At 44.1% G+C, this 27,516-nt stretch overlaps 1 protein-coding gene across 3 annotated transcripts in view; it reads left to right on the forward strand.

Moving 5' to 3' along the window:
* Window positions 1–815: 815 nt before the first annotated feature.
* LOC139061321 (syntenin-1-like) overlaps window positions 816–27,516 on the forward strand; it is a 29,031-nt gene continuing 2,330 nt past the window's right edge. Inside the window, exons 1-7 of one of the 3 annotated variants that reach the window (XM_070541179.1) lie at window positions 816–1,013; window positions 1,709–1,767; window positions 2,977–3,174; window positions 8,851–9,030; window positions 14,127–14,302; window positions 16,841–16,982; window positions 21,336–21,457. In XM_070541179.1, the coding sequence (XP_070397280.1) occupies window positions 1,714–1,767; window positions 2,977–3,174; window positions 8,851–9,030; window positions 14,127–14,302; window positions 16,841–16,982; window positions 21,336–21,457 (872 nt within the window). In that variant the 5' untranslated portion in view covers window positions 816–1,013; window positions 1,709–1,713. The other 2 variants (XM_070541181.1, XM_070541180.1) reach the window with 2 other exon arrangements.

Consider the following 27,516-nt stretch of genomic DNA (forward strand, 5'->3'; position numbering starts at 1 on the left):
CTAAGTTGCGCTCCAAAAGTGTAGGCGAATCGAACAGACCATAAATGGTGTGCCCAACAGTCGCCCCGCTGCAACCGAAAGGGAATCGGGTTAACAGTCTTGAACCCGGCTACGGAGATCGGTCCTTCGGGACCCAGTGCGGCAGCGCAAACCAGCTCGGAGACTCCGATGGGAGCCTCGGGAAGAGCTTGCTCTGTAAGGAGATCGAGTCCCTGGAATGGGTTCACCCCGGGATAGGGACGGTGGCTCCGTCGAGCAGTGCGGCTTTTGCGCTACAGTGTACTAGAATACTTGCGCTGTCCGGTGCGCTCCTGTCGGCCCTGGAAAATCCGAGTGAGGGAGTGAATTTCGTGCTGGACCGTACCCGCATACGCAGCAGGTCTCCAAGGGGAACAGCCTCTAGCTAAGGGAAGTCGACAAAACGGATCCGTAACCTTGGAAATCGCCACGTGAATCTGGAGACATTACCCTTGATGAGTGGTCCGTCATATACGACAAGCGTTCTAAGCGCTGGTAACAATTTTGATCAAAGAAGTGAAATTTCATATCCGCCAAACAATGCGATTTGGCGTGTCTCGTTCAACAAGTTTCGGTTTCAGTTTCTTATCGTTTATTTCAAAATCTTTTCTTTGCCTTTTCATACTTGGCCCGCAATTGTTAAACATTTTAAAGGTGCCGCTAAACTCATACGGCTGTTTTATTTTTATTTTTTAATTTGGCCGTCTTTTACATTCGCTAATCGTGTGTGCATGTTGTGTGTGTGTACAGCGTAGATCACAGTAGATAACCTGGCGCGCTCCTCGCCCTGACGTCAGTCGCTATGGTGTGCTGGTGTGCTGTTGATCAGATGCGACGTTGTGCGTGATAAGCTTCGCCTCGTCACTCTCGGCTCTCGTCACTCGTGCCCTCCGACAACTGCCCTCGCCTTCTCGTCACCTGTCTGAGTCACTTGCGACCGGAAAAACGTAACGGGTGTGTGTGGTTCTTGCATCGGCAGTTGTCAATACATTGAGGTAGGTGTGCGCGTATCGCATTTGAAGTTTGTTCAGGATCCTGGCGACGACGGAAAAGCTTGCCAGCCGCCAAGCTCCGTGAAGTCAACGCAGCCGACGAAGCATCTTCGCCCCTGTGCCGTTGCAATTGTTTTAACTGTTCTTTGAAGCGCAGGACTGACATAGAGCGAGGTAACCGCGTTGACAGGGTCAGACTTAGGCAATTCCTGCGCCTCAGTGCTTATAATTGAGAGTAATGTGGTACGTCGTTTAAAGCTGACGTGAGTGCGGGCCGGAGATATGTCCCGTTAACTCGTCTAAGCTCGATTAAGGGTCGTTTTTATGATTTACATCGTCGCTGTCTCGTGTACATTACAGTGTATACGCTTAGGACAGAAATAGTTCATGGTGGCAGAGCACTTCACAAAACAAGCGGCACTACTACTTGTGGCCTTGGTTTCTAACTTTCTGCCGCAAATTTTATGCTCCTCGTTGTGGTACTTTTCTAATCCTATTGGTGGAATTACTCATGCAACTTTCCTATGACTCGAGCTGATAAGAGTGCTGCCCGTTATCGAACAATCGTCGTTCGGAAATCCACACTCTGGCGTATCTGCAGATAACAGCTATACAGCGCAGTGTGCGCATGCGGCTTGGCATAGGTTTTTCTTTTGCCCGAGTTCTCAGCTGGCAGTGCTTCTTTTCCCCCGCTGCAGGCAAGATGTCGAGCCTGTACCCGACTCTGGAGGATATGAAAGTGGATCACATGATCCAGGTAAGTGCTCTATTTCATTCACTGCGAAATTGTGCTCGCCGTGGTTAGTAGCTAGGTTACATTGGTACCAAGCGTTGTAGATAGTTACCGAGTGAGGCTGCAATGAACGCAGCATAAATAAGCAATTTTGTCTGCCAAACTGTGTGCTGGCTAGGGCACTTCCATAAGCCACTGCTATAATATTTACATGACCAGTGCATGCACACCATCACATGCCTCGGGACAAATAAAATAAAATTGGGTCAAACATGTTTAGATCGACCAAAACCTGTAGCTTGGTAAATTCTGTTACACACTTCGTTCCGCATTGTTGCCTGTGAAAAACGGTAAATATACATGTCCGGCTCCTTTATATTACGAAGTGTATACATCATGAAAATGTTACTCGTGTTGGTGCATTGTTATATCGTTGACAAGGGGCTAAAAAGAAAAAGTTGCAAGTGTCTGCCAGCTTAGCAGCTGGGTTTCCAAGTCTGCGACAAAGCACACTTCCAGGGACTATGATTATTGTTTCAGTAGGTTTTATAGATGAGCTTTCTGCACAGATGGTTTGTTTTTGCAGCTTCATTTACTTTCTGTTTCTCTTAATATTTTTTTTGCCCTTGCAACTGTGTGCAGTCAAAAGCAGCAAACCATCTTTTAAATCATAAGATGTTGCTTGGTAAATTTCTGAACTAACCTTCCTGTAGTTGCAGAGGCCAAAATGCTTCTCTTGCGACTTAATTTTTTTTTCTGTTTAGTACATATATTGCAGTCTGTGTAGAGCACAAGCAGGTGGAATTTGTACTTTAGGTTTAAAGGCAACAATACATTTTTGGTTGGAATGGAGTGCAAAGTTTTTTATCGATGATAAAAACTATGAAAAAAGTAAACATTTATACAGCAGACCAGCGTCACAAGTACATAATACAGGAATTGGTGCAAAAGTGGGCCCTGCTTCTGCTTTCTGTTCCCTATTGTGTCGTCATAACAATGAGCCCTGCTAACAATTATGTATGGTGGAAGTAACAGCATAAAATATCGGTGTACAAACAAGTCTAAACGACCAAATGGAGAGAAAAGGGAGAAAATGTGTGTTATGTAGGTTTTAGTACAGATTGCAATGAAGTTGCAATTTATTCAACACAGCGACTCCTTTTATTTGTTCCCCAGCCTGATGTTTCCGTTCGGCAGAAAATTCATGCTGTTCATTCCCTCCCACATGCACAGGCGCAGACAAAGCCCCTGGAATCGTCTGTCCCAGCAGCTCCAGTGGCGTCAGCTCCCCTTCCTTATGGACTGTACCCATCAGCACCAGTTGATCCGGAGAAATTTGAAACCCTTTACCCCACTCTAGATGACTACATGGGCCTCTCTCTGTCTCGGGATGTCCCACCCGAAATTACTGCTCTGGCAACCATCTCCCAGGTTTGTCCATGTGTGGACAACACTGGGGCTCTTCGATTTGCTACACTTTGGCAGCCCGCTGACTGCCCGCTAGCTTAGGGAGAAGCATCGCATTGTCTTGAGCTGGGAACGCTAGGCAACCGGATCTGTTGGGTGTGGAAGGGACCAGTCTGCTTGAAGGCGCGCAGTCACCCCCAAGCTGTTCCCTCGCAAGTTACAATGTTGCTCTTTACTATACTTTTCGAATGCAATTCATTCGATCACAGCTGCATCAGCAATGAATGCCATATTTACAGATCTGCAGAGGAGCTTGGCACTTGAGGCTAGAGGAAAAAGAAGGCCATTGAAGGCATCCAAAAAGTGAAGCAAAACTGTGTACTTGGCATTTATATACATTGGCACTATCCACTGTGGTGCCGATATGGCAACAGCACAGTAAATGAGATAGATTCGTTGGTATATCTGTGGCCCTGTCCTATACAGCGTCTTTCTCGTTGAATAATATACTATGCAGCCTAGCTTAGAACTTCAACAGTGTAGCGAATTGGTAAAAAGTCCATTACAAAAGTGGGCGGTCAACACAGCGATCTTACAAGCGCTGTAACTTTATTTTTGTATTTTGTTTAGAGTGATAACACCAGAGTATTTCACAACAATCGAATGTAAAAAGTTGAGGCAGCAGCAGAAAACAGAACTTGCAAGATATGAAATGAGATAAACGTAAGTGACCAACCATGCTCCCGATCAAAAGTGCAAAGTGTGTAAATGCAGGATGGAGCAAAACTAATGCTTTCTACAACAGCCACAAAAAAAAAAAGCCAATAGTAATTGCACTGCACTCAATTATGCATGGTGGCAAAATGCCAGTGTCGTGCACACAACGCACAGTGCCTGAGGTGATGGGATAAGTCGGGTGGAATGCCGTCTGCACTTGACACAACCAGAGACTGTCCAGACAGAATGACAAATGCCTGGCGGAAGTGCGGTGGGCTGAATAATCCAAGGAAAAACGAAACATCTCCGTGTGTGAGCTGTGGCAGCCTGCGGGTAGCTAGAAGTGGGAAATCGAAGAGGCCCACTTCGTTATTTCTTTTTGTCTACTCAACTGTTACAGCTACTGCTGTGCTGTGAATTGTTTTATTTTGTGAAAGTGCATTACATTTTCATTTAATCTGCTAGTTCTATCAACCTTTAGTTAGCGCATAAGTAGCCTGACATAGACATTGTGGCCCGTCATGGCCAGCATTGCATGCAAGCTTTTGCATAAAAGTAGTACCTTACTTTCACTATATGTGTGATGCCATATGTTGGCCGTTGAGAGCTGTTCATCTTAATGTAAAAAAGTTTTGTTCATTCATAAACGCAGCTTGGGCAGGTTTAAAGAAAAAGTGGCAGGTCTACGCAAGGACTCTTGAACCTAAGTGTCCCGAGTGCTTCACACTTTGGAACCGTGTCAACTGTTCTGAGTAGATTGCATGATGTCGCACAGTTGTTTTGCATGGTGTTCCCTACTTGGTATGATGAGCTCCAGGCATGCCTTGTTCAAAGTTTTCCAAAGCATGCGTTTGCACTTGCTCACATTAGAGAGAGGCTCCCTACAGCTCGTCGCGAGTGTTTAACCGTGCATTTGGAAACATTTAAAGGGGCCCTGAATCACTGTATCAAAGTCGAGAAATGCATTTGAAGTTAAAACAGACTATTTCAGAGAAATATTTTGCCGCACAAAGTACTTCAATGTGTTCAGCAGAAGCAGAGACATTGGCAATCAAAGTTCCCATATAATCTCCTTTGCGGTGCTCCTGCTGCTTCGATGCCTTGCGCCGCAAAGGCTGCGGCGGAGCAGGGAGTGCCCACAACGCTCTGCCTACTGAATGTTGCCGTGGCGCATAGTTCAAATTTGATTCCGGATCTTCTCATAGACTCCGCTATTTCCGGTTTTGGTGCCTACGGTGCGCCAAGCTCGGTTGTCCTCGGCGAGTGGGCTCGTTGCGTCACCCCACGCCGGTCGAGGTATCTATGCTACATAGCAGACCACAGCTACATGCAACTGTAGTACTAATGTGCAGCATTTGTTGTATGCATGACAGGGCTTGAGTGCTCGCTCGCACTGATGGGTGTGGTGTGGACTGGCTTTGTCCTGCACAAGCTTGACCGACGGATACAGTGGAATCTCGATGATACGATCACGGCTAATACAAATTTCCGGATGATACGAATTTTTCTGTGGTCTCGGTCGAGCCCCGTTACTTTCCAATGTGCTAGAGAACGGTTGTTACGAATCAATTTACGACCCGCATCGGTTGATACGAATATTACCGAAGACACTTTGGAAATTTGAAAGTGTGCTTGGCGAAGGCCAGACGCTGCTGCCGTCTGCGCTCCAATTCATTCGCTTTGGTGTTCGGCGATATCGCCTGTCGCTGCTGCCGCTTGCGTTCTGCTTCCCTGCCTTTAGTACCCGGCGATCTAATCAGTCGCTGTTGGCGTTTCCGTTCTGCCTCCCTTGCTTTCGCATCTGGTGACATGTTCATTCGTCGCACGCGCATTCGCTTCTTGTTCTTCTGGCGTTTGATGTTGGGGGAATCCGGCGTCCGCTGCCGCTTCCAGAACCGCTTGGCGCGCAATCACTGGGCCGCTTCGGAGCTACGGGTCTCACTCGACTGCCACGAGACGTCTGACGAAGGAGCGGCGGTGCAGCTGCCACCGCCGACGCCCGCGCGCTCGTTCTACCGCTACTGTGTGACGTCACAGTTGATATGCGCAGCTGCGCCCCCGACCGGCGCGCCGGTTGCTAAGGAGGGGAGGAGGTTGCGCCGCTGCGCGGGGAAGAGGCCACAGTTAGCACCATCTCAGCGCACGGACGGACGCGACCGCCAGCCCCACCGACGGCAGTGAAAGAGAACAGCGCACAGTTACGCGATTTCTCCCTCTCTCTTTTGGTGCGGAGGCGCGGACGTGGCGCCGGACAGCGCGGAGGCCGCGACTGGGCGCGAAGAGTTTGAATTGAAGCGGTGGCACTTTTGTTGCCTTTGAGCTTTTCCTCCTTTTCCGCGTGCCATCGGACGGAGTGGCTGCTGTGCTTCTAGCCGCGTTCTTGTCTTTGACGTGGGCGACGGCGAAGGACCACCACCGGCGGCTGAAACGCTGCATGCGCTCGAAGTTCTGAGGCGTGCTATGGCCGCGGATGAAATCAGCGGCGACACGTGCACGCGTTTTTATGGATTTGAACAAAGTCTGCTAATTGACCTGACAAAGAAAAAGAAGCAGAAGGACACCGGAGACTTTTCCTTCAAGAAATAAATGCTTTTTACGTAAGTGTGCCTGAGTGAATTCACCTCTCACTCTTTAATTGAGCTAGAATAAATTGTTTGGATGATACGAATTTCGGCTAATACGAATATTTTCCGTGACCCCGTGAGATTCGTATCATCGAGATTCCACTGTAGTAGCCTCATCCAACTTGCCCATCTTGGCAAGCTATCAATAGATTAGTATGAAGCAAAGCCTGTCAAGGTGTCTGACCTTAAGTTTTGTGTGGTTCCAGGCTAGTTGAGGGTTCAAAACTAATCAAAATTAGCGAAACCCGATGGCCACGACATCAATAAGCAATCTGGTCAATCTTTAGTGCCTATATGGGCGGCCGAGCCTGAGCAGATGATAGCCTGCTTTTACCGGAAGTATGGAATCTTTATAAAAATTAAATAGCAGATTTTTCCTTAGTTTAGCTTGTATATTCACCTGCGTCAGTAAATATACACAGTAACCGTAAGAAGTGTACTACTCCAAACACCCGTCTTGGTTGACGTTCGCTATTGGCCAACAGCAGCCGCATATGGGAATCTGCTAGATAGCGAAATATATCTGTAGAAAGGAGAAGGCTTCTTTTGAAAAGAGAGCAGATGAGAGAAAGGTGAATTCACGCTCCGCTTGTGAGCACCGCATGCCATTCAGTAATGCAACATTTGGCCGCGATGTTCACAGCAGCATGTGCTATCCGTGGACTGAGTTTTTTCACCAAGCCCGAGGGGTGGTTCAGGGCCCCTTTAAGGTGACATTCTGACATGCCACTCTGGATGACCCGGCATGTAATGTGGGCGAGACCCACTACTGTGGCTAAAGTGTTTTGATGATACCAAGCATGAGGTAACAGGTTCAGTAACTGGCTGCCCTGGCTGCATCACAATGTGGGTTGAATGCGAAAATGCTCGTGTTCTTCACTTTAAATCCTAATGCTTTAAATCTGCGTTACGTATACCTCAGGTGGTCAAACTCAATTTATAGCCCTCCACTACAGCAGCTCTTGTAGCCCTCATGTTGCTCTGAGACATAACTCGTCAGCCAATCAAATCTCTTAACCGGGAGAACGAGATGTGCTGCGAGTCTCGGCAACGCAAAAGAGAAATGGTTACATTGGTGACTAGCGAAGAGAGGGAGATGTCTCTGAAGTCTGCCTTCGTATTTTATGCTTCCGCTTGAAGAACTCTGGTAGTGGCAGTTTTCTTTTTTACAAGTTTCCTCACGTATGTATGGTGCATATCGGTTGGCAGGCTTTGGGTGGTGCATAAAAGCGAGCTATCAGTTTCACTGCTTAGGGAAAAACTAGTTCACAAAGGCCCCTCGTTAACTTGATTTGCCCTAGTGAAGGCTTTTTCAGTGCAACTGAAAACTGAAATCCAAGCTTCATCTTGTGACAGTCGTATTCTGTTTCTGCATGAGGCTGCTGTTTTTGTCAAGGTGCTTTCACTTGCTCCATCAGTCAGCCAGTCCTTTTTGGACTCAACCTTGTTTCGTCTGGCCACTACAGGTCGTCGTCCTCTTTCCAGTATAGCTCTTGTTGGGTTAAGAACAAACAATATGCTTCCATTCTTAAATCCTTGCTACACTGCGTGCTACTTGGACAATTTCTATGATGCCATCCTGAAAACTTGCCTCTTCATTCCATGCATGACTGCGTCCATCTGCATTCGAGCCATTTGCATTTCTTCTGGATGATAGACCTATATTGGTATTGCTTTGGCTCCACTCAACCTTGCCAGTTGTACCATAATTGTTAGTTATTTGTGATGTTTTCAGATCTGGGACATCAGGAATATTTAAAACGGACACTAAAGAGAAACGCCAAATCAGCCTAGAATGAGAAACCACAGTGCTAATTGTAACTAAAAAAATGTATTGCCGCTTGGTTATTATCATTCTTTCTTGCTGTGGTCTTCGAAATCTTCTCACTTACTTGGGCTGTTTTGGTGCAGTGAATGTTCTCAAAACTTGCCAAGTTTTTCTATGACTCCTTTAGAGTGCAATGCAGTCCATCTTCACCAATTACATGGGTAACTATAGGCACAAGCAGATGGCGTCAAACTTTGACATCATGGCTGGCTAGTGCTGGCTTGGCGACACTCCAAGGCAGTGTCACCACTTGTCTTTTATTTTTGTGTCTCTTTAGCATCGCTTTTGAGTTTATCAATATGCAAAAATCACATTGCATTCTAAAGGAAGCAAAAACACGACCTAGCAAGTTTTTCAAAAGTTTGTCTAATTAAATGTGTCCCAAACTTGTGAATATACTTAAAGATCTGTGACATCATACCAGCATTTAATAATTGTCTTTGGTGTCTCTTTAACCTTCCATTTCACATTTGAGTGTCGTTCTGTAGTTGCACCTTTCTTTTGTGCATGTGACCACCATGTCTTCCACAGAACCAAGTGGCAGTGCCACAGCCTGCGGGAACCGGCGGCTTCCTCTCAAACATGGTCGCGCCAATTTCGGGTTCCTCGGTTGGCCTAAAGAGGGCACACGTTAGCCATGGGATTCGTGAAGTCACCCTCTGCAAAGACAAGAAAGGCAAAGTTGGACTGCGTGTGCAAGCCATCAACCAGGTAATATGACTGCATCTCTTCTGTTTCATCTATATTTTAAGTAACCAGCGCTACAAATACTGGAGATTGCAAGAGGTCAATAGAAAAGAAATTTCTGTTTAAGGACCTAATGTCAGTTTATCTGATTTTTCACTTATGGATGCATCACATGTGACTTTGGGCGATAAGTTTTGTATCCAGTGCATACTATAGGTGCAAGATCCTTTTTCACGTTTCTTGTCTATGCATCCAATAGAGTACTGCTGCCACTAGTTGAAATGTACAATGCTTTATGTATACAGCAGGCTTCAGCTAATTCAGCACAGGTCAATTCAATTTTTCGGTTAAGTAGATCCCGGCTGGAGGTCATAGCCGATTCCCATTTGTGTCCAATTTTTCATTATTTCGCTCCTAAAATTGGCCTTCACCAGATAATTCAAACTTGACCAGTCAGCACATACATACTTGACCCCTATGGTGACCCCAACAGCCACCCCTTCAGTGGGAGCATCTGGGTCAGCGGAGCTTAGGGACATTGTATATGTTGAGCTGTATATATGTATATGTATATATCAGTCTCCCGTCGGAAGTGGATATTTTTGGCCTGTCATAAGAGTATTTTGAAGCAACGAGAGTAGCTCACACTGTCTGGCCATGATACTTACCCAATTCTTATGCACGCATGTCTATTTTTGATAAACATTTGTCTGAAAATTGCCTGCACGGGGCAATCAGATGTGAAGTCAAAACCGCCTTTGTGGCATTAGTATGCTTTACCGCATAACATGGATATAGGGTGCCGAAGCTGTCTTAAAAAACCTCAAAGGCAAAGCTGACTTTAGAAAACAGGCTGCCATTGTGCAACATATATTAGACCTTTGTCCATATTTCTTTCTAAAAAATTGTGTGTGCACTAGATTTGTACTTCGTTTGCAAGCTCAGATAGTTATTTCTATGTTAACTTTCTACTTTGGATACATAGGAAGTGGGAGCACGTTTAATTTGGGGGCTAGTTAGTACTGTACAAATGAATCAATGGTGTGTTGATATTTTTTTGCATCTTGTTTAATTCGACCCGTTTGGTAAATCGATCACTTTAGTGGGCGCTGTCAAGGTCGAATTAACGGAAGTCGGCTGTAGTGCCTGCCATCGTTCATCCTTTTCTGTTCGTATTGTCGCCAAACTATCCATTTACTGTTCCATTATCGACCTGTAAGGATGTAGGCAATTCATTTCTGGACAAGTTAAGAAGGATTGCTTGCCAAAAACATGCTTGAAGGACGAAATCACCTCATCCTCCGAGACTGAGAAAGGGAATGGCTGAGCTGATTCTGCCAGACCAGGCAGAATGTCAAGTATATACACAAGTCACAACTGCTAGAAGTATCAGCACGGCCTCATATCGAAATCGCCGATATTTCTCCTGTAGCTGACTTCTTTCTGTTGAGATCAAGTCCACATAAGCAAATAGTCACTGCTGCACGTGCTTATGCTGCTTGCATGTTTACATGCCCGTGCAAATGCTTGTTTCGAGTTCATAATTTGTCTTTTCCCTGCCATCTAGGCCAAAGTTAGCTGTTACTGTCTAGCACAATGGGCCAAGTTAGTGTCGATTGATGGTTAAGGATTATTAATGGCAGTGCAAATTAAGGCAGAGAAGGAATTGCACTGGATGACCTGTGCGATTTTTCTGTCCTCATTGTTCGCGCTTCTCTTCAGCATGTCTCATATGACTGATAAGCCTTTCAGTCACAGTCGACACCTTTGTCATCCCCTGTTTCATCTGGTATCCTTGTTTTTCAGCACTCTTTTCTGTAGTGTTTCTTTATCAGCTTGTCTATAACTTGTGCTTGTAATCTCACTGGTAGTGTCTGCGGCTATCGCAAAGCGATATTGGAGGCCAGGCTCTTGCATGATATTACTAGTGGTTCTGATAAAGCCCCATTGTTTATCTTGAAAATGAGTGCTGTCATTCTCATCCTCTGTCTGGAGAGGTGTTACGCACCTTCCAGAATTCCGCTCACTATCTTGCTTGTGTGTGCCGTGCTTTCTCCCCTTGTCGTTGTAGTTTGGCTGTGAAGTTCAACAAGCACATCCTTGTAGCAGCAGTGCAGTATGTCATTAACTAAGCAAAACTGGCATAACTTGACATTAAGCCGATATGGCTCTTGGCGTGAACATCTCACTCTTTGTACTATAAAAAGCAAGCCCATGTGCTTTTAAACAGACTTCGCAGACCCTTTGCATATTAATATTGCTACGGAACAGCCGCCACAGTGTGGCTGCACTGAGGAAGATGAAGACGACGTGTGTGCTGGCTTGATATAGCGTCGCCATTTTGGCCTCCGTGAGCTTACCTGTAAATAAATTGTAAATAGTATTTGGCTTCAGCTTCACGTAACATTAATTTGGTGGAGGTGTGGGGTAACGGTTGCTGCAAAAAGTGCAGCTTTGGTAAATACGGCCACTTGAGGTCATACTGCAGAATATTTGCAGAGAATTCATGATTAGCATTTTTCCACCTTTCTCGAGAATTACAATAGCTGCAGCATCTCTGCACATATTGCTTGGGGCCTGTGCTTCCTTGACTGCGTAGTGCCTCCATGACTGCTGATGGTATCAGTGCTGCATGATATGTCTGCTGCATGATTTGAGGCTGCAGACACCTCAAATCTAGTGTCGTGGATGCAATACATTGCTGAATACACCCCTTTCTGAAGTGTTCTCTGGGCTGATTGAAGTTAGTATTGGAATGGCTTCTGTTCATAATTACCTGAATAAATACTTTGTAGATTACTTGAAAGCAAGCTAGGGGTTTATATTTCTTCACCCCTTTGAACATGTCTTTGCTTATGTTTTAATATTATTTTGGCATTCAAGTCACAGGGCATCTTGTATGAAGGGTCAAAAGCTTAATATAGTGTCTTTCAACTACGTCTAAAATAAACCATGACAGTTGTAGTTTCAGGAAATTCCATACCCGTTGTAGTTTCAGGAAATTCCATACCCACACAAATTGTTGGTGTATTCTAATTCAAGATAGTTGTGTTGTCATTGTAATCATACACATGATAATATTGCTTTGGTAGCATCAAAAAGATTTCTTCTGAGCAGGCCTGTCGCAGACCATGATTGTCATTTTAGGGATCACTGCACTTGCAAATTGTCGGCACATTGTAGGTGTTTATTTTCTGTTTGTTATGCCATCAGACCATTGCTAAAGGGGACAGTTGCCTCCAGGTGACCAGCTTCGGTTATTTCAAGCAAATTTTCCTGTCTTTCTGCCAAGTCACTTCTAAATTCTTCAGTTGCTGTTTCAGTTTTCTAGTAGTGTTTGTGTCTGAAAGTACAGTTAAACCTCTATATAAAGAAGTCAGTAAAATCGTGAATTTGCTTTGTTATATCGAAATTTCATTGTACTGAAATTCGACCTTTTATGCAAATAAGTACAGTCGCCGATCGATGTTTCTTGCATGGTAAGGGGCCACAGAAATTTTTGAATTATCACCAGTCGAAAAAAAAAACAAATTTGAATGAAAAATAAATTCATTTTAATGAATTTGGAAGTCGGCGACGAATGATACGCTTTCATGCCATGTCAACAATATCTTCACAACAGCAGTACAAAGTAAGCGAAGCGCCATGGTTTACTTTGTAAACTATGGCGGATTTCAACGGAGAGATCAGTTGAGGCCACGACTGTGTTTCGCGTTCGCCCATCGTGAACATGTGCAGATGCCACACATGCGACCTTAAGTCCATGACACAGTCAGTTTACACTGTTTCTCCAATTCATCGGTTCAGAACTTGGTGCACGTGAGCTTTCACCTTTCCTACCAGTATGAGCACGTACCATGTTTTGCTATACGCATCTGCGGTGGTTGCCAACTGATTGCCCGTGAACCCTGCTTCACACATGTTGCCACCGATGCAGCCCGTGTGCATGATATCATGCCAGATAAACATGTATTTGTCCACGGGTACGAACATTTATCAAGGCAGTGTTGTCTAATCGGGATTCAGTGGCAAAAATTTGGGGGATGCTTAAGCTTCACCTTTAAGAGTGGAGCGCGATAGCATTCAAAGAACCCTGAAACCATGAGTGCTTCTCATGCTTCCCGCCAACTGCTGATTATGTAGCTGTAATGTTCGCAGGGAAACACTGGCGGCGAATGCTATGCATGAAGGCAAGCTTTGTACTTCTTTTTTGATGGTGTGCAAGGAACTGAGGTCGCCACGCCACTCATACTAAGACAGACCTGAAACGGCAGCTGGAAAACGCTACCGTGTTAAAAGGGGTTTGTGTTTGAGCTTCCGTGTAAAAGAATTTTTTTCTCATATATTCAAATTACAATCCAACGCTATCGTGTCTGTAGATTATGTGCAAGTCACACTTTACAATTTTTCTGCATATTTTACCTTGAAAAGTTCAATTAAGTTCAGTAATTTCCGTGCGCCGCTTGGTCGGCCTGTGTGGTTGGGCATGCGCGGTTCGAAATTCTTTTTGCCGATGTGATGCTGGACGCCAGATGTGGGACGTCGAACACCAACGCTGAATTTTCTGCGACATGGGACTCTTAACGCTATCGCGTGAAAAGATGTGGTTTGGTGCAGACCCAGCAAAGTGCTTCACAGTGGCCGGATGGCAATTGGAAAACGGAAGAACCACCTAACCAACAAAAGTACGAGTGTATGTCCAGTCGTATGCTTCAATTTCCAGACACGTGTGGCTGCTTGGTCTACATGTTTTACACATGCACAGCCTTTAAATAATGTTGTTTTGATTATAGGGCTGTACCACTTATAGTGTGGAAATTCGCACTCTGGCAACCTGCGTTATAAGTCCTCTATCCTGTTCATATACTTGGGAGTAGCAGGGCTTTTGCAACAGTCACTCTTCGAGTTATCTTGGGGTTGGCACCGTAAGAGTTAATGATACTGTAAACTTTACACTAGATAAAGCAAACATGCAGCTTTTGCCTGTTTGCCATGTGTTACCAACTCACCCAAGTATCACACCCGGTTCATGGTAGCATTTTTGCTGTTATGTCGAAGGAGCCTGTGTGGCGCTCATGTTTTCTCGTGAACTTAGTGCGGTGTGCCTGTTTTTATTATAGGGCATCTTTGTTGTGCTCGTCCAAGCCAACAGCCCAGCAGCCCTGGCAGGTCTTCGCTTCGGCGATCAGCTGCTGACCATTAACGATGAAGTTGTTGCTGGTTATTCGGTCGACAAGGTGCACACACTCATCGTCAAGGCCAGCGCAGAGCGCATCGTCATGGCTGTCCGTGACAGGTGAGCCTTGCAGGCAGCCACATCCCTCACTGGTTAACCTGCACCGAGCGCAAGCAGTTGCCACTGATCACCACAAGCTGTTGCATGGAATGCAAACCTGAATGTAATATAGAGGCTGATTAGGGTCATGAAATGTAAGATTTTTCATTTATAAACATTTATAAACACGAAAGAAAGAAAAGCAGATTTATTTCAAATTTGCTATACTTAAAGAAAAATGCTTAAACACATGTGAACTTTGATGCCCAAAAACAAAATTGAAATTTGACATGCGGATATCTGGAACGAGCCTTCATATTATATCCAGTGTTCTACTATACTTTCTTAGCATAGTCACTTAGCTGTCCTACATAGAAGGTGCATTAATGAAAACCTGAAGTAAAAGCCCTAGAAAAAAAAATTAAATTATGGGTTTTTACGTGCCAAAACCACTTTCTGATTATGAGGCACGCCGTAGTGGAGGACTCCGGAAATTTAGACCACCTGGGGTTCTTTAACGTGCACCTAAATCTAAGTACACGGGTGTTTTCGTATTTCGCCTCCATTGAAATGCGGCCGCCATGGCCGGGATTCGATCCCGCGACCTTGTGCTCAGCAGCCCAACACCATAGCCACTGAGCAACCATGGCGGGTCAAAAAAAAAAAGCCCTAGAAGTAGGTTAAACCTTACTGTGCTATTATTGACCGCCGTTTTTATTTGAGCAATGTAGAAAGCATTCACAGCATTAAAATCATTATGAATGTACAACATACTGCAGAAGTGATGGAATAATTGGAAAAAGACCTATAATGGCAAAAATGAAACAGAGAATGGTTTCTGGTTGTGCCTGCACGATTTCCGTCATCATGCAGGGAATTGCCTAGGCTCAAAGGCAGTGAGAGCTAACTTCTGTTCTTGGTGGCATTGTTCGTAAGAACACTTCTAGGTGCAGATTTACTGAGCACTGGCCATCCTCAAAACATTTCGTGCATACTCCAAAGCCCTTCTAAATGGAGGGGCATTGTAGAAGTGTATGCTTTCTGGTATAATTTTAATGCCATTTAAATAATTCAATTTATGGTATTTTGCTTTGCTTAGACCAGCGCATGGTAAGTTAATGGCTGTGGCATTCTCGTCCTGAATGCAAAGTTGCAAGCTTAATTCCCAGCCATGGCAGTCGCATTCCAATATGCGTATAATGCAAAAACACTTGTGTTTAATGCTTTGGGCGTTAAAAAACTCCAGGTAGGCACAATTATTCTGGAGTCCTCTACTAGTGTGTGCAGATGGTGGTTCTGGTGCATAAAATCCCAGAAATTATTCTAATTTTTTGCATCTTTTGCATCGCCCAGGTGTCACTCGTCACTTTTCGCAGCCTCCTGATGCTTACCAATAGCCCAGACCATGTCATCTTTGGAAGACAGCTCGTTTCTTAAGGGGCTCAGAAACACTTTTTGAATGTAGTAGAACGTTGCCGATCTTTTAACGACATACCTGTAAACATGAGCCAAATATTATTGCACTGCAGGCAGCATAGAATTTGCAAACTCATATCAAAAGCAGTAAAAATCGCTTGTTCTCGCTTCCGCAATGTCGTTGTGCAGCATCATCGCAAACAGCTGTACCCTTTCATGATTTTGTGATCACTAGAACATTCTCGGTAATACAATTATTGCTCACTTGGGTGAAATAAATGAAAAATATGCACATCTGTCATATCAAAAAAAAGAGCAGAAAAATTATTTCATCTGGTCTAAACACAACAGTTACGCGTTGGTATGGCTTTTGCTCCATCTGCTGCTCGTGGCAGTCTCGTGTTCAAGCTTGAGGTTGAGGCCAGAGGGCCTTTCGCACTTGTGCTCCCTTGCCGTCTCCCTTGTGTAGCTTCCAGCACGCTAGTGGAAATGAAAGACTAAAGCCACTGATTCGTCCAATAAATACCTCCAGCTTCGCTTGTGCTTGAAGGATTTGAAAAATTTATGTCAAGATATTTGTTAGGTGACATGATATTGATAATGATATTCTATGCTTATTTAGAAAAGTGTTTCGTGGCTCCTTTAAAAATGCCACGCAGACCATTATGCAACCTAATTAACTTATGGAGTGGGCACAGTGTCGCAGCAACTGCAGCTCTTACAATTTGACCGATGTGTAAATTGGTTTGGACTAGAGGAATGTTTAGTGCCAATGACAGTGTGTCTCACTATTGGAGTCCTTGTGTTTTATTGGATTCTGATCCATATGTTATCGTTAGAATTGAGTAAATATGGCAATCCAGGTGGCACCTCTCGTAGCCTGTGTGTTGCATAGACATTAGACTATACCATTCCAATGCAACTCGAGCTTCAGTCAGTCTTAGGTTTGTGAAGAGTTCTGTTGATGTTGCGACTTTAAGATTTGTTGTGAACCTGTTTGCATAAATAAAAAAGAGTTTACAAATTTCTGCACTTCAAGCAGGTGTAAATTGCAGGCCCTTTGTGGCTTGAGTTCCAGCAGCCAATGGGAATGTTCTAACCACTTCCCATTAACCACTTTTTTTTTTCATCCGAATTCCGCAGGCCATTTGAACGCACAGTGACAATGCACAAGTCAAGCACGGGCCATGTTGGATTTGCATTCCGAGATGGCCGCATCATCTCCCTCGTCAAGGACTCGTCGGCTACACGGAACGGCCTTCTAGTTGACCACCAACTACTTGAGGTGGGTTTTGCCTCGTATGTTGGGAGTAAGCTGCGGTTTATTGAAATGGCGGGTCTCATTTTCCACACAGAATACTGGAAAGCAGGGCTTTGTCATTAATGAATTTTTACAGGCTTAAACATGTACACACGTAAGAAAAAAAGGATACAAAACGCAGGATACACTCGTGCTGTGTCTTTCACATCTGCATGAAAAAGGAATAGGGTTGTTTGAATAGTGCAGCTTTCTAATCGAATATGAACATTCGAGAAAAACCACCACCAAATATCGAATCAAATGTAGAATATGTTCTCATATCTAGAGCAACATGAAATATGAAGTTTGCACGGAGTGCATTTGGGTAAAAAAGGAAATGGGGCTTATACGCCGTTCACATTTAGACACCCAGACAACTGAGCAGCTTGTAAATGTTCAACTGCTTTCAGTTATTTCGGGCACCATGACAATGACAATAAAAAAAGAAAAAGAATGTATTACCAAATGTGCGTATACGGTGTTTTGAATCGTTGAAAAAAAGTGTGATATACTACACTTCATGATGAGACTGGCCAAAAAATAAATAGAAAGAAATTTGTACATAGGCTGCCACTGTTGGCGAATGGCTGGGAATTACTGAGCAACTGGTACCTGCCTTGTGCGTTTGCTCAGGAACTGGTGCTCCTCCGCAACAACCACGGCTATCCTGCAATGTGATCATTCAGAATGCCGTACTTACTCGAATCTAGGCCGGCCCTGATACTAAGCCGACCACGAATGTCCGAAGCCAGAAAAAAATTTTAAAAACTTACCTCGAATGTAAGCCAAACAAAAAATTGAGGACAGCATTCAAAAAATGAAAACCGTATTTATTTAATATGAACATGCCGAGCTCACTCTACATAATCATCGCTGCTAGCCTTGTACGCTTGCATATGCGCGCAAGCTCGCGTCCGCACACCCACACGTGCAGACAGTTCAGCACGGTTCATACACGTCGGAATGCAGCGCGATCTCGGTGAAGGCTCCTCTCTGTTATCACATGCTTACCTATCGCTATCATCTCCTCATTGCAGCACCCGCAAAAGTCGTCTCCCGTTGCCCCCTCTAACAGACGTTTTTCTCATCGATGCTGAAGTCCCGCCCGGCTTGAATGTTTGACAATACCTCTGCGGCTAGCACAACTTTTCGTATGTGGCATCACCTGTTTGGTGTCATTACAATAACGCCACACCGCACGACGATACTTAGACACCATACCTATACGACACAGGTCAAAATGGCGACGATCCTTGTGTACTTCAATTGGCTATTGACACGGCTAGTAGCAGCTGCAATATTTACTTTTCTAGATGTCACTAGCTGTGCACCATAATTATCATTTTCAATTAGAAACTGGGGCATTTTTTAAAATTCTTGAATCTAAGCCAACCCTAGAGTGTGGTATAGGATTTTTTGAAAAAGACTATCGCCTAAACTCGAATATATACGGTAGTCCTTGCATTCATCGCCCTGTTTCCTTTGATGCTCCAATAAGTCTTTTTATCACATGTATTTGGAAGCAACAAATATTTGACAGCTTAGAATAGTTGGTTTGCATCCGAAGTTTTTAACATTTGCGCACGCCTAAACAAGGGGTAACTACACGCTCGAGGACATCCCTGTTTAATTGAGCCCAGCAATACCGCATGACTGTCCAGGCAGTGACATGCTCATGCAGGGAATCTCTTCTGTGTGTAAACAGGAGGAGATGACTTTTTGCTGAAAATAGGAACACGACTGCTGCTGTGTGGCACTCTTTGTTAGAAGTGTACTTTGCTTTTGGCCTGCCCACTCCCATGGGCAGGTTGTCATACCAGGCATCTCCTCATTGATGACACATTTTGTGGTTTCTAAAGCTGAATTCATGCATCAGATTTCGACAGACATGCATGATGTGGCCAAGCTGGACTGAATCGCTCCACCAACAACCTACATGCTTTGTGCTTGTGTGCAACATGATTGGGCAGCGCTGAGCCACATAATGCTATTCGGCAGAATGTGTTCTGTCGTGTGAGCTCAGCTTAAGGGCCGCAACTTTCACATTTTCTGTTTCTATAACACTTTTGCCATGCGATTATGAAATATATTCACTGGAAAACACATAGAAGTGCTCTAAAAAAGTTGTTCTATCAGCCAAGGTAGTGAACATTTTTTCGGAAATCGTAAAAAAAATTCGTTTTTCAAACCGCGATACCGCCAGAATGGCAAAACTAAGCTATGCTGTTTTTTTTTTGCTCATCAGAAAGCGCATTTCTCTCTTTTCGAGTTTGCCACTTCAGCTATCTCCTCCGCTTGGAAACAAGCACACAAAAAGCAAATGATTGAAAGTTGTTCCGAAGACTCTGGTTGGCCGCACTCACTCTGTAGGTGTGTCATCTGCTCTTTTTGTTTACACCTTGCGAGCTCTCGACCACCGAAATCCAAACAAGTGCCAGAACAGGCGTGACGCGCATGTCGCAGAAGCGCAGTCTATTCCTCCATTTCTGGAGGTCTCAGACCCGTGGCTAAGCATTCCGAGCATTGGTGATGCAGACATCACACATGGCTAAACCTTTACAGCCTCAGTGCTTCGGAATCTGCGACCGTGCACATCGTGCAAACAACAGTCAAACCCTCGGCTAAGCACTTCGCACATCAGTGCCTCTGTCTCCACGATCAAGCACATCTATCGCAGACTCCCAAGACCCGCGGCTTAGCAGTTCTCGCATCGGTGCCTCCAACTTACCAATAAATACTCGTAACATTGTGCACGGTTTCCTAAGACCTGTGGCTAAGCATTTCACACATCAGCACCTCAGACTCTATGTTCAAGCACATTGTGCGTAGATTCCTTGAGCCTGCGGCTAAGCATTTCGTTAAGGGTGTGCGAATATTCAAATGTTATCGAATATTTGTGATATTCGTAATCAATTCGAAAAATAAATATTATAATGTGTTCATATATTAGGTCGAATATATTGCTGGCTGTACGAGAGCAAACATGGTTATCAGCATTTGTTTCTATCTAATCTAAGAATATTGGGGCGTTATTGTACTGAATTTTGTTACGATTTCATGCTGCTAGCGAAACTTCACCTGTAAAGCACACTTAGCCGCTAAACGTATAAAGTGTGCTGGAAAGCCAGCCTCTCAGTAGCAAGTTGCACAGGTTTGCGAACAGCGAGGGTGCACTCTTTTGCAGGTTCCATCCCCAATCTTGAGCTTATTGCTTGACAGCAAATTCGATGAAAGACTACTGGTACAGGGTCAAATACCTGTGAATTTATGGAAAATTGATGCACTATATTAAGGCACAGTTCGGCAAGAACGGACAACTAGCAGAAGTTATTCACCTTTCCAAAGCCATTTTATTTTCTTGGCACCTGCTCAGCTTGTCCCATTGATTTCTTCGCAACTGCTAAGCCTACTACAATTCCTCCTCCCCCCCCCCCCCCCCTATGTTTTTCTAAGTGCAGACAGGGTGTGACATTCTTGCTTTTCCAGAGTGACGTTTTCTGAATTAATTATTCAGCTACCTGTTCACGATCTAGATGCCTGTTGTACAGTCACCTCATGAAAGATGAGAACAGGAAAAAAATATGTAGCAAATAACAAAATCTAGAAATGTCGCACCCTCAACCATTCATTTTGGAACACCCAGCACTCTGAACGAGTCTTCAGTCACGTTTTTCAAGTCGTTCAGGCCAGGGACAAGCCCGAACAGAGAAAAAAGAAATTGTAAACAGGGAAGTTCTTGAGATATAACTTGGAAATTTTTATGGTAACATCACAGAGACATTATCAATAACACTGCCAATTTTTGTTAAAAACCATGATGATATAAAGAAGGAATAAATACCGATGTCTGCTAAAGTAGTGAGAGCACTGCAAATTAGCACACCTTGTTGCTCTATTTAACGCAAGTTTTGCATTCTGAATTACAGTACTTTTTTTCTTTTGTAGCCCACTTATCAAAAAGAGTAGATAAGCTTCCCTTTGCCTCAGCACTATTCATGCTGTCAGGTGGTGTAAGGTGGTCGAAGAGAGCTTGCACCATCTCTCGTAATAGCTGTATACTAACTACAGCATCACTTTCTGCATTACCTTGTGTGCTATATGGGGAAACCGAATGTCAGTGACACAAAAATTGAGCATCCTTAGAATAGCAACAGGTGGCATGAATGTGGCATCCCAAGTGTAGCACCTGCAAGCATACTGTAAGTAGGTTGCAGTCCCAAGACCACGTTTGCGTTTCTTTCAGCCAATTCATGTGAAATGCAAAAAAAAGAGAAAAGATGTGATAGATTACCAGATGAATTTACAGTTTACACAACGACTGTTTGTGGCTCCTTGCAGGTGAACGGCCAGAATGTGGTGGGAATCAAGGACCCCGAAATAACGAAGATTATTGAGAGTGCAGGGAATATCATCACGGTCACAGTGATTCCATCGTTTGTCTACGATCACATGATCAAACAGTAAGTGGGTGTAATGTTCTGTTACATTTTGCTCTTGCCCTGATGATAACCATACTTGCCTGGCAAATGAGGAGGGAGGAATACTAACATCAAAGGCAGACACTGGTGCCATGTTGCTATGTCAAATCTCCGTAATGTCCTCCTCTAAGAGTCTCTATACAGTGAAACCTTGTTAAACCGTAGTCGGCCGGAGCTTGGAAAAAGTACGTACTAAACGGTAGTACTGTTTAAGTGAAATAGCATGAGATCGCCCACTTACCTGTCGAAAACGGAACTCAGAGAGAGTGCGATGAAAGGGGAAAAAACATGCAGTATTTATTCGTTTCGCGGGACGTAAGTGTTATTTTCGTTTGATGTCGCGGCGGCCTAGCACGACGACAGTGGCCTCAAACTTGCTGAAGCTGCGTGCCAGCTTCTCAGCCAGCCCCCCTCCTCTCGGCAAACACTCGCACGGCAGATTCCTCGTTGGCGTTACATATTCTCCGTGCACGCGCGCAGTAGTGCTGCATAAGTCCCGGGGCGCCTTTTTCATTGCCGGGTGCCGGAGTTCAGAAAACTTTTCGTTTGGAATAGTTACGTTATCGCGCCCCTGTTCTCCTTCCGACGATCGCATTCATGAGGCTGACGTAACGTGCAGCTTCTGCCACTGTCGGGCCTGAATAGCCCGTGCTGTCGCTTTCCGTGTCGTCCTGATCACTGTCGCTAGTTGACACTTCGGCAACGACAGCGGCAACGATGGTGAAAAGTCGAACCTCGTAGCCGACATCTCTTGGCGGTCGCAGCAGCGCTGCCGAGCAACTTCGCATTCCAAATGCCACACACTGTAGTCAACAGCAGATCCATGTCGCGGGCCAGCGCCGACTTCTTCGTGTCACGTTTGGTAGCACGGACGATGTCTAATTTTTCTGCTATGCTGAGCACCCGGCGTCTTTTTTATCCTAACTTCGGCATGACGCGAGTCCTCGCTTGCACGACGCCACAACGCTCTCTGGCGCAACGTCCATGCGGCGTCGAAATGATGTTGATGTTGATGCGGCTTCACATGCAAACGCACAGGGCGCTTGGAGGCTGTTGTACCGATCTCTGAGGCTTGTTATTCTGCTGGGCCGCCCGATGGAGACGACGCACCGCCGTGTTCGCGCGACGAAAAGTGGAAACGCTGCGTTTTAACCGATGCGTACGCAATAAGCTGGTACGGTTTATGCGGATACAAAATACATTATGTTCAATGGCCGCTGAGTCGGGGAATTGACTTTACTACTTTTAAACCGAAACTACTGTTTAAGCGGGTATGGTTTAACGAGGTTTTACTGTATTCATAAATATAACATAACCACTAATATACAGTAAACCTTGATATAACAAAGTATTTAACTTTTTATAACTTCTTTTCTATAGAATACCATGTATGTTGAAATTTAATACAGTCAACATCTATTAATTTTACCCCGACGGGACCAACAAATTGATTCAATTATCCATGAAGTCAAATTAAGATGCAGAAAAAACACCAAAACAGACTGGCAGTATTTGGGCAATTTGGCAGTATTTGCCAGAATCTAACACACCCTCGAATTAAACGCTCACCCACTTTCTATGTATCCAAAGCAGAAAACTAACGTAGAAAGGACAATACAGCTCTTAAACAAAGTAGAAATTTAATGTGCACCTGATTTTTTAGCAAGAAAAATGGCCAAGGGTCAGGAGAGTGCGTACACTTGAGAGCGGCCCATTTTGTCACAGGCCAGTGTGACTTTTCTAAAAGAACATTTGAGATCCGAAATGCACTAGGTTGGCCTCTCCTTGGTAGGTTGAAATATTTACTTAACTCTCTTTTATAAGATCTTTTATGCTAAGGCAAGAAGTCTACGTACATACCTAGCAATATGGACCATTGTATGAAGGTGCAAGAGCTTGCATGCAAGATCAGTTATTCAAAAGTGCTGTCTTTCTCCAAAAAATTTGTGAATAGGATAAGCTTCTGCAGCAAGTTGTCTGTTTCCCCCGAAACATTTTCATTCATGCTTCAGAACTTTCTTTGCAGTAAATCTTGTCAAAGTTGAGCATGGTTGCTTTTTCTGTTTTTGTCACTTATATTAAACTTTTCGTAAACATTTGTTTCCTATTGTGATTATTAAATATCTTTATTGTTCTCTGAACTGTTATCAATCTGTGTTTTGTTATGCATATGTGTCTTTGTATTTTGAAGGATTTTATTCCTTTTACACGAAAGTGCTACGGCGCACTGTAGGTGCTGTAAATAACTGTTTGTACCATGGTGGCCATTTCTTGAAGGGAAGCTGAAGAGTCTGTCAATAATTCAATAAGACACTCATATACGGATGCGGGAACCTTATAAACCATGTAGGTAAAATTTGGGGGGTTTTTTTCAATTAGGAGCGACGTAATCGTCGGTTGAAATTGCGCTGTAGCTCCGCCCCCCGTCGAACGCCGTGCGCTGCTGCTGACGCTGACGATGCGAGCAGAGACCGGAAACCGCGGTGTTGTGACGTCAACTCTAGTGTTTCGTTACTTCGCAGCGTCTGCGACCGTGCCTGACCGCGCTTGTTTCTGCGTGCGTGCCATCATAATCTGCTTCGATCGACCCTGCATTCCTTTGTTGGTGCGTCTGCGTGTATGTAGAGTGGTAGTTAACGTGAGTGGTAGTCAACGTGGTAGTCAACAGATGAAGGTCACTACACGTACTGCATGAACCGGGAAGCTTTTCGCGCGTTTAAACCGTCTTTGTAGATTGCCGCCAGCTTTGGACAGCGCACAAATGCCGACGATCGCATCCCCGCTTACGTTCCACGAGGAGGCATGCAGGAACAGAACACTACAGTTGTTTGACTGGAAACGAGCTCACTAGATCGGCGAAAGATCGGCGAGATCACTAGATCGCTTTGCAAAAAACATACTCACCGAAGAGCATTTCCAACACTAGGAGATCCCAAGACTTTGCTTTCGTTCACGTCGAAAGCACTGCTCGCACCAGCACCATTTGCTTCTTCGAGAGGCCGGCTCTTCGCAATCGGCTCGTACATGTAGGGAGTAACGTCGAACTCCTCAGAAAAACGCAGTCTCTCTAAATTTTCCATTACCGTCTCAGAAAAGCAGCACAAAACTACATGGCAACGTGCTTCATGTGTAGTGGCAGCGGTCGGTTACTAGAGTTGACGTCATGAGGCGCCCGACCAATCACAGGCGGAAACGAGACGCACGAGCTGGGCGTGTCCGCTGCTGCACTTTTCGTTGAAATAAAATATATTTGCACTTTCTTTCGCTCAATTTCGATACGATATTCGAATTCGGAGGGTTGAGAACCATTATGTACAGATGTTCACTCATTTTTTCTGGAAAACCTTTCAGCTTCCCTATAATGTCTGCTTCGCCGCAGTGCTCTTCTGTTATGCGGTAAAGCATACAAACATTGCAAAGGTGGGTTTGGTTTCGTATTCAATTTCACCTCTCAGCAATGTTCAGCTAAATTTTCCAGCGAAAAAATAGGCACAGGTTTTAATTTGGTAAATAAATACTGTAGTTGCACTGTGAGCTGCAGTTACTGCTTGAAAATCTTTCTAGGGCGGGTCGAAAATAGGCATTTTCGGTGGGAGATAGGGTGCGCAACACATTTACAGTCCTCTAAGTAAACTATGCCGAGACAGATGCTGCTATAAGAAAACAATTTTCTACATTTAACACAAAACATGCAATGAGGATGCTGTCAGCCTATTTGAAAGAATTAAAACTATTCCTGAAGAACTGTGATAGAGGCATCTCAAGATCAGTTGTACACTAGGTGTATTTCTTTAATAAAAGAAGCATAGTGCGCCTAGAGGAGTTCACAGCTGCGTACATATTTTGACCTCTCCTTCAACAGACTCTAGAGAAATTTTGAAGAGAAAAAAGTTTTTCTAAGCCGACACGCATACTCGCCCGTTCTGAAGCAGGCGGTTGCAGCGCAGTAATCAGTGAGTGAGTAAAAACTAAATTGAAAACAAATAAAAGGCACGTGATAGTTCAGGGTCCCCACGGGCACGAGCGGCTCACTGGGCTTGGTTGAGAAGAGCCAATTGGCTCTCCCAGCGCTTGTCCGCAAGCCGTGCCTCCCTCTGCCTACTCCTCATTAGTGGATGTGTGTGCAGTAATGAAATACCATACATTTAAGGTCCTTAGTTTTCAGATAGAACCTGATAATTTTCTATTTTTTTCACCCCAAACAAAATTTATAAAAATTAGGTTAAACCCAATATCTCCTCAAAGTTGGCCCTTTCATAGAGGATAACAATTAATGCAGGTTTCGCAAAAATAATGAATGCTGCCCACCTTTTGTGAACAAATGGCTGAGATATATATCAGATGAAGAAGATGAAGTGTGCAGTAGGGTATACAGTTGACTTCCATTAATTCGATGACGGTTAAGTCGATTTTTTTGTTAATTCGATCATGGCTGAAGTTCCTGGCCAGCACCCATGTATTCCTGTAGCCCAAGCTTTAGTTTTTTTATCCTAAAATTGGCTTTCGCCAGATAATTGGAAGTTGACCAGACAGCAGGCATGTGCCCAGTCCTTATGGTTACCCCACTAGCGACCACTTTAGTGCAAGCGTCTGTCTTGGTGGGGCTTAGGGGATAGTGAGTGCATTGAACATGCATCATATTCCATCAGAAGCACCAATTTTCGGCCTGCCCTAGGAATATTTTCAAACAAGAACCATAATCCGCAATGTCCGGTTATGGTATTTACCTCATTCTATAGTTTCCCCACTTCATCTCCAAGAAAATTGGGCACAATATTGCCTGCGGGGTGCAATCGGACATGAAACCAAAACTGCCTTTGCGATGTTTGTATGTTTTGCCGCATAAGACGGGTGCATTGCGGCAAGGATGACTTTAGAAAACCAGCCACCATTGTGCAACATGTGTTGCCTATTTTTCTTGCTAAAAAATCGGGTGCATGTTATATTTATACTTTGTTTAGGAACTTTCATGTCATTTATATGTTATTTCTTTACTTTCAACACAAAGTAGGCACACATTTTAATTGGACAAATAATGCCAAATGAATTGGTTATGTGTTTTACCGTTTTTTTTTTCTGCATCTTGTTTCATTTCAACCGCTAGATAATTAGATCAATTTCGTTGGTCCCGCCTGGGTCTAATTAACGGAAGTTGACTATATATGACTATGGCATGAGCTTCGTTTGCAGCTAACGCTCAAGCGAAAATGAGCATATATAAGAAATATATATATGTTTTTTTCAATGCCTACCAACATTGAAAAGGAACGAAAACTTGTTGCTTTTATACAAGCCATGTACATGAATGTAATAGTGCATTGCATCGCATTTCCTGCAAGTAGCATACATATAAGTGGCAGTAACATGCTAGGAAGAGAAATAAGGCCAGCCCTGACATTGCTGTTGAGAATGGCAGCTGTGACGTTGAGGATGTTTACACAACTACACTACATTCAGAGAAGGTAGGCTGATACATCTAATTTTGTTGCAAGAGCATATATTGGGAACCAGTAATACAGGAAGAATACGGAGAAGGACTAAATGTCTGTCAGGTCAAGGATGGACACAGAAATGCTTTCAATGCATATAATAATGTGTCAACAAGGGTTTATGACATAAGAAAGAACATCACACCTCCTGCAAAGCACCCCCCTCTGTGAACTACATCTTGTGCCTTTCTTCTTCTGTTAAAAAGTGCAGATAAAGAAAGTAAACAGGGGATCATCAAACCCGTCTGTATGTTCTGTTTTTTGGTAATGTTGTTTGATAATGAGTGTTTTTAGAGGTAAGTTCGTTACGTGATTTCCGAGCAGCTCTTTGCTATTACAGGTTACCGTGGGGATCTTTAAATAGTGTGTTCATGTTCAAAAGGAGGCCATTGTTTGTGTTGTTCATTTGTAAAACTTACCAGCGAAATTTCAAACATTGGGTTGCCAGATAACAAGACCCTTTTATTTCTCCGCAGTTTTCTTCTTTAAACAGAACACAATTTTTTACCTCCGGAATTTCAAAAAGTATAAACTCTAAAAAATAAAGGACCT

Source organism: Dermacentor albipictus, chromosome 6 (genome assembly GCF_038994185.2).
Source record: "Dermacentor albipictus isolate Rhodes 1998 colony chromosome 6, USDA_Dalb.pri_finalv2, whole genome shotgun sequence".
In the NCBI taxonomy this organism is placed as follows: domain Eukaryota; kingdom Metazoa; phylum Arthropoda; class Arachnida; order Ixodida; family Ixodidae; genus Dermacentor; species Dermacentor albipictus.